The following is an 8,349-nucleotide window of genomic DNA, read 5'->3' as shown; positions in this document are numbered from 1 at the left end:
GTGAAACCGGGAGGGGGAGGGTGAAGTAAAGAGCTGGGAAGTTGATTGGTGAAAGACATACCGGGCTGGAGAAGGAAGAGTCCAATAGGATAGGAAAGAAGGCCATGGAAGAAAAAAAGGGGGGAGAAGGAGCACTGGAGGGAGGCAATGGGTAGGTAAGGAGATGAAGTGAGAAGGAAAAGGGGATGGGGAATGGTGAAGGAGAAGGAGGCATTACTGGAAGTTCAAGAAATCAATGTTCCATCAAGGTTGGAAGCTACCCAGATGGAAAATAGGGTGTTGTTCCTCCAACCTGAATGTGGCCTCATCTCAACAGTAGAGGAGGCCATGGATAGACATATCAGAATGGGAATGGGAAGTGGAATTAAAATGGGTGACCACCGGGAGATCTCCCTTTTTGTGGGGAGCAGAGCGTAGGTGCTCAGCGAAGTACTCTTCCAACCTACGTTGGGTCTCACTGATATATAGGAGGCTTCTCTGGGACACAGGACACAGTATATGACCCCAAAAAACACTCACAGGTGAAGTGTTGCCTCACCTGGAAGAATTGTTTGGGGCCCTGAATGGTGGTGAGGGAGGAGGTGTAGCACTTGTTTTGCTTGCAAGGATAAGTACCAGGAGGGAGATCAGTAGAGAGGGATGAATAGACTATTTATTATCATATATGCAAAGGGAATTGAATGTAAAAGGTCAGAGGTTCATCAGTTCTTTCAACTACTGGAACCATAGAGTTAAACAGCGTGGAAACAGACCGATTAAGGCATTGTTGATAGCACATCTGGAAACTGCAGATGGTACTGGTAAATGTATTGGAAATAGTTCACCGTAAGTTTACTGGACTAATAAGTGGAATTGGAGGTTGCCGTATAAGAGGTAGGACAGGCTCAGTGTGTTATAGGCCAGAGTTTACAGGAGCAATAAGTGACTTGATGGAAACATGCAAGATCCTGAAGGTTTCTAATAGGGTGAATGTGGAGAGGATGTTTCTTCTCATGGGCAAAACTAGAATTAGGGATTCACTGCAACACACACAAAATGCTGGAGGAACTCAGCAGATCAGGTAGCATGTATGGAAATGAATAAATAAATAGTCAACGTTCTGGGCCGAGACAATTCTTCAGGACTGAGAAGGAAGGGGTAAGACACCAAAATAAAAAAGGTGTTGAGGGGTTTGTGGAGGTGGATAGCTGGAAGGTGATGGGTGAAGCCAGGAAGGTGGGAAAAGTAAAGGACTGGAGAGGAACATTGACCAAAGGAGAAAGGGAAAGAGGAAGGGACACAGGGGAAGGTGATAGAGATTCCCTGTCTATAAACTAAAGAGTCACCATAGAACATAGAATAGTACAGCACATTATAGGCCCTTTGGCCCACAATATTGTGCCGACACTTAAACCCTGCCTCCCATATATCCCCCCACCTTAAATTCCTCCATATACCTGTCTAGTAGTCTCTTGTTTCACTAGTGTATCTGCCTCCACCACTGACTCAGGCAGTGCATTCCACGCACCAACCACTCTCTGAGTAAAAAACCTTCCTCTAATATCCCCCTTGAACTTCCCACTCCTTACCTTAAAGTCATGTCCTCTTGTATTGAGCAGTGATGCCCTGGGGAAGAGGCACTGGCTGTCCACTCTGTCTATTCCTCTTAATACCTCTATCATGTCTCCTCTCATCCTCCTTCTCTCCAAAGAGTAAAGCCGTAGCTCCCTTAATCTCTGATCATAATGCATACTCTCTAAACCAGGCAGCATCCTGGTAAATCTCCTCTGTACCCTTTCCAATGCTTCCACATCCTTCCTATATTGAGACGACCAGAACTGGACACAGTACTCCAAGTGTGGCCTAACCAGAGTTTTATAGAGCTGTATCATTACCTCATGACTCTTAAACTCTATCAGAATCAGAATCAGAATCAGACTTTAATCGCCAAGTACCTGTGCACATACAAGGAATTTACTTCCGGCAGATGTTGTCTCTCTGCTCATAACAATAATAATGATAAATATAAATGAAAATATAGATTATACATACAGGTAGTGCAATCCAAGTAATAGTTAGCTGACAGTTAACCGGCAGTTAACTGTTCAGCAAAGTGACCGCAGTAGGGAAAAAAAACTTCTCCAGTGCCTATTAGTCTTAGTCTGGAGGGATCTGAAGCGCCTACCAGACGGAAGCAGTTCCTCGACTTATGAAAGCTAGCACCCCATAAGCTTTCTTAACTACCCTATCTACCCGTGAGGCAACTTTCAGGGATCTGTGGAAGTCACACAAGATTTTTTTTCTATCTGAGGGTAGAGTCTTTGAAACTCTGTTCCTCAAATAATCTTAGAAGTAGAGACTTAAAATATTTTAAGGCAGATCTTTTTGCACTACTTAATTTATTTTTATACATATTATTGTAATTTATAGTTTTATTATGTATTATTATTATGTATTGCTGCAAAACAAATTTCATAATATATGCCAGTGATATTAAATCTGATTCTGATAAGCAAAGATCACTGGAGCTAGGCAAGAATCTGGAGTTGAAGTTGTATACAGTTCAACCATTTTATTTAATGGTGGAGTAGGCTCCTAATTCTTCTGTTTCTAACTTTGTTGAAATCCCCCAAGGTGTATTGCACAGGTGCAGTTAGACAAAAAAAAAAGCCAAAGGAAGAGATAGTAAGGAACTAACAAAGACTTGCTCAAAAAGGTATGTTTTAACCTACAGTCTAAAAGGAAGGGCAAAGACATATAGAGCAAAAATTTCAGTTTTTAGGATCCTGAATGCTGAAACAAACTGGTGGTAAGAGTGGAAAGATACACAAGTCACATGTGGAAGAATACAAAGTCAAGTGAGTTGGGCTTTGAGGACTGGGGTGAGGAAGGGGTCTGATCCCAGTGATCTTACATTAATCTTTGGACTCATTTATTCGATTTGCGTGACTATTGCATCTTATTTCTTTAAAAACCAACTAATTTAAAATAAGAAAATACACTATAATTAAATAGTATCCAGATGGTAATGCATACATATTTTTTACAGTCACTTAAATAAGTGCTGGCACTAATTATAAATAACATCTGCTTTCCTAGGCATTAGAACATGAGATTATGACCAACTTCATATACCTGTTTTGTCCCCATGTTCCATTATAACTCAAAAAGCATTAATTGAGCATCATTGGTACTTGTGAAAATTTCAAAAACTCATGGATAAATCACTTCAAAGCATTTCAGTTCTACAGCTAAATCCAGTAGGCTCGATCACAAAATAGTGATGCAAAGATTCTGATCTTAATCAAAAATCTGTGCATGTTCATAATTTTATACTTTTATTATTTTTCATTTGAAATCCCCTTCACATTTCAATAGTAAAAACTCCCTGAAACTGCTTGGAAGTCGTAACCGTTGTATGACTGAATGATATCGGGTTCCAAGGTAATTCCTTAAAGCACAGCGTACAAGATGCTGAAGAGAACGGGGCTTGTTGGTCATTTGTATAATAGATTCGTAGAAAGCCTCATGTTTCTGGAAGAAAGCAAACATATCTTGTATCATAGCTAATTCTCTGAATCTTGGATGTTCAGTTAATTTGCAGATATTAAAAATAATGTAACCATTAAACAAAAAAGGCCATTTAGCCAATTGTGCATGATGGTTTTGGTAATCTGGTGTTTCTATTTTAATTCCATTTGCTGATTTATACCTGCATAAGAACATAAGAAATAGGAGCAAGAGTAGGCCATCTGGCCTGTCTAGCCTATTCCGCCATTCAGTAAGATCATGGCTGATCTGTCCATGGACTGATCTCCACCTACCTGCCTTTTCCTCATAACCCTATTATGCAAAAATTTATCCAACCTTGTCTTAAATATATTTACTGAGGTAGCCTCCACTACTTCATTGGACAGAGAATTCCACAGATCCACCACTCTTGGGAAAAACAGTTCCTCCTCATCTCCATCCTAAGTCTACTCCCCCAAATCTTGAGGCTATGTCCCCTAGTTCTAGTCTTACCTACCAGTGGAAACAACTTTCCTGCCTCGATCTTATCTATCCCTTTCAATAATTTTTAAATGTTTCTATAAAATCCTCCTCTCATTCTTCTGAATTCCAGGGAGTACAGTCCCAGGCGATTCAATCTCTCCTCATAGTCTTTAACCCCTCTTCTCTAGAATCAACCTGGTGAACCTCCTCTACACTGCCTCCAAAGCCAGTATATCCTTCAAGTAAGGAGACCAGAACTGCACTCAGTACTTCAGGTGTGGTCTCACCAGTACCCTGTACAGTTGTAGCATAACCTCCCTGATCTTAAATTCAATCCCTCTAGCAATGAAGGCCAAAATTCTATTTGCCTCCTTGATGTTCTTATGCCTCCTTGATTATCTGGAGATCTGTTTGTCTCCATCTCTGGAGATGAACTGTCAACCAACAACTTTTATAAACCTATTGATTCCTACAGCTTGACTATTATACCTCTTCCCACCCTGTCTCCTATAAAAATACTATTCCCTTTCCTCAGGTATTTGTTATATGGTTACATTATGGCTTCTTGAAGCAGCATTCAGTCAAATGCCAATTTGATGTCACCAACTTCTAATCTCTGAAATTCAGAACTAATCCATGTTTGAACAAGGTTATGATTGTCCTAGTGAAACCATATAACCATATAACAATTACAGCATGGAAACAGGCCATCTCAGCCCTTCCAGTCCGTGCCGATGCTTACACTCACCTAGTCCCACCGACCTGCACTCAGCCCATAACCCTCCATTCCTTTCCTGTCCATATACCTATCCAATTTTACTTTAAATGACAATACTGAACCTGCCTCTACCACTTCTACTGGAACCTCATTCCACACAGAAACATGAAATGAGCATCAGTGAACATGTTAGGGGAGACTTGATGGCACTGTCAATGACAACTCCAGTCACTTTATTGATGGTAAGAATAGATATTGCATGCATGTTAATTAACTGGTTGAATTTTTCCTGGTGTTGAGGACAAATAATACCTCATTGTGATTTTCCACATTGTCAAATAGATACCAATATTGTAAATGTTCTAGAGCAGTTCAGTGGAGGAACACCTTTTTCTGTTGTGTCCTTTACAAGTGATCCCATAACCTTTGCTGTAGCGTGCTCTCAACTGTTTCACAAATTACATGGAGTGAATTGAATTAGCTTGAACAAGACTTATCAGCTAGTCTAGGTTGAATTGGATCATCCACCCAGCCATTCTGGTTAAATATTATAAAAACTTCATATCAATCTTGAGCACCTGCGTGCTGAGGTCCACCAGCGTCTAACTACAATTGAAGCAAAAATCTTCTCTTATTGACTGTTTAATTGTTTACCCTAATTTAAAAATGGACAGGGCAGGACTGCAGAGACTTGATCAGATCCTCTGGTTGTGGGACCATTTTGCTGGCTATTTCATTTTATTTTTATGGTTTAGTATGTATTGTTGCTCAGACAGATTGGCCTCATCTTAAGTATGTCTAGTGCCAATCCTGATATGCCTTACTGCATCTGGATTAAGTTAAGATTGGCCTAATTGTAATGGATAAGCCAGTTCATGTGGTTACAAAGTGAGATGGAATACTATTCAGCTGATGCTGATGATCAATGGGTCTTCAAGAATACTCAGATTTGAACTGTTAGATCTGTTTGAAATCTATCCCACTTAACGCAATGGTAGTGCAACATAGAGAGTGGTAGTGGAGGATAGCTATTCTGAGTGGAGGCCTGTGACTAGTGGTGTGCCACAGGGATCAGTGCTGGGTCCATTTTTTGTCATCTATATCAATGATCTGGATGATAATGTGGTAAATTGGTTCAGCAAATTTGCTGATGATACAAAGACTGGAGGTGTAGTGGACCATGAGGAAGGTTTTCAAAGCTTGCCGAGGGATCTGGACCAGCTGGAAAAATGGGCTGAAATATGGCAGATGGCGTTTAATGCAGACAAGTGTGAGGTATTGCACTTTGGAAGGAAAAACCAAGGTAGAACATACAAGGTAAATGGTAAGGCACTGAGGAGTGCTGATAACAGAGGAATCTGGGAATACAGATACAAAATTCCCTATAAGTGGTGTCGCAGGTAGATAGGGGTGTGAAGAGAGCTTTTGGTACATTGGACTTTATAAATCAAAGTATTGAGTATAAGAGTTGGAATGTTATGGTGAGGTTCTATAAGGCATTGGTGAGGCCGAATTTAGAGTATTGTGTGCAGTTTTGGTCACCGTATTACCGGAAGGATATTAATAAGGTTGAAAGAGTGCAGAGAAAGTTTACAAGGATGTTGACGGGACTTGAGAGACTGAGTTACAGAGAAAGGTTGAACAGGTTAGGACTTTATTCCCTGGAGCATAGAAGGATGAGGGGAGATTTGATAGAGATATATAATATTATGATGGGTATAGATAGAGTGAATGCAAGCAGGCTTTTTCCACTGAGGCTAGGGGGGAAAAAACCAGAGGACATGGGTTAAGGGCAAAGGGTGACAAGTTTAAAGGGAACATTAGTAATTAGTAACATTAGTAACATTGGTAATCATTTTCCAACATTGGTAATCATTTTCCAATGTTCCTTAGATTCAGGATCAGTTCCTGAAGATTGGAGAGTGGCTAATGTTGTCCCACTTTTCAAGAAGGGAGGGAAGGAGAAAATGGAGAACTATCGCCCTGTTAGCCTAACGTCAGTCATGGGGAAGATGCTTGAGTCCATTATTAAGGACGAAATAGTGGCACATCTAGATGGCAGAAATAGGATTAGGCCGAGCCAGCATGGATTTACCAAGGGCAAATCATGCTTGACTAATCTGTTGGAGTTTTTTGAGGGTGTAACAAGGATGTTAGATGAGGGTAAGCCAGTAGATGTTGTGTACCTAGATTTTCAGAAGGCATTCGATAAGGTGCCACATAGGAGATTGGTGAGTAAAATCAGAGCTCATGGCATTGGGGGCAGGGTTTCAACATGGATAGAAAACTGGTTGGCAGATAGAAAGCAAAGGGTAGCAGTGAATGGGTGTTTCTCAGACTGGCTGCAGGTGACTAGTGGGGTACCACAGGGCTCTGTATTGGGACCACAGCTCTTTACGATTTATGTCAATGATTTAGATGAGGGCATTGAAAACTATATCAGCAAGTTTGCTGACGATACTAAACTGGGTGGCAGTGTGACATGCGAAGAGGACGTTAGGAGAATACAGGGAGACTTGGATAGGCTGAGTGAGTGGGCAGATACTTGGCAGATGTCATTCAATGTGAATAAATGTGAAGTTATCCACTTTGGAAGCAGGAACAAGAGGGCAGAGTATTGTCTGAACGGTGTCGAGTTAGGTAAGGGAGAAATGCAAAGAGACCTAGGAGTCCTAGTTCACCAGTCAATGAAGGTGAATGAGCAAGTGCAACAGGCAGTGAAGAGGGCAAATGGAATGTTGGCCTTTGTTACAAGGGGAATTGAATACAAGAGCAAGGATGTTCTTTTGCATTTGTACAGGGCCCTGGTGAGACCACACCTGGAATATTGTGTACAGTTTTGGTCTCCAGGTTTAAGGAAGGACATTCTGGCAATTGAGGAAGTGCAGCGTAGATTCACTAGGTTGATTCCTGGGATGGCAGGGCTGTCTTACACAGAGAGATTGGAGAGATTGGGCTTGTACACGCTGGAATTGAGGAGATTGAGAGGGGATCTGATTGAAACGTTTAAGATAATTAAAGGATTTGATAGGATTGAGGCAGGAAATGTGTTCCAGATGTTGGGAGAGTCCAGTACCAGAGGGCATGGATTGAGAATAAGAGGTCAGTTATTTAAAACAGAGTTGAGGAAGAGCTTCTTCTCCCAGAGAGTTGTGGAGGTGTGGAATGCACTGCCTCGGAAGACGGTGGAGGCCAATTCTCTGGATGCTTTCAAGAAGGAGCTGGATAGATATCTGATGGATAGGGGAATCAAGGGATATGGGGACAAGGCAGGGACTGGGCATTGATAGTGAATGATCAGCCATGATCTCAGAATGGCGGTGCAGACTCGAGGGGCCGAATGGTCTACTTCTGCACCTATTGTCTATTATTGTCTATTAGGGGGGGCTTCTTCACACAGAGAGTGGTGGGAGTGTGGAATGAGCTGCCAGTTGAAGTGGTAAATGCAGGCTCACTTTTAACATTTAAAAAAAAACTTGGATGAGAGGTGTATGGAGGGATATGGGCCAGGTGCAGGTCAGTGGGACTAGGCAGAAAAATGGTTAGGCACAGCCAAGAAGGGCCAAAAGGCCTGTTTCTGTGCTGTAATGTTCTGTGGTTCTATAGAATAGTGGTTTGCCCATGGAATATTTTCTCTTCATTTGTATTATGTTGCAATT

General features: G+C 41.5%; 1 protein-coding gene across 1 annotated transcript in view; it reads right to left on the bottom strand.

Annotated features, from left to right (window-relative positions):
• Positions 1–3,327: 3,327 nt before the first annotated feature.
• The window catches only part of asb16 (ankyrin repeat and SOCS box containing 16), a 29,006-nt gene continuing 23,984 nt past the window's right edge, over positions 3,328–8,349 (bottom strand). Inside the window, exon 5 of the mRNA XM_059955657.1 lies at positions 3,328–3,513. Within this exon, the coding sequence (XP_059811640.1) occupies positions 3,328–3,513 (186 nt within the window). The remainder of the gene's footprint in view (positions 3,514–8,349) is intronic.

This window comes from Hypanus sabinus, chromosome X1 (assembly GCF_030144855.1).
Source record: "Hypanus sabinus isolate sHypSab1 chromosome X1, sHypSab1.hap1, whole genome shotgun sequence".
Lineage (NCBI taxonomy): Eukaryota > Metazoa > Chordata > Chondrichthyes > Myliobatiformes > Dasyatidae > Hypanus > Hypanus sabinus.
The sequence above is the reverse complement of the archived record's forward strand: the minus strand, read 5'-3'. Positions and strand labels throughout refer to the sequence as shown.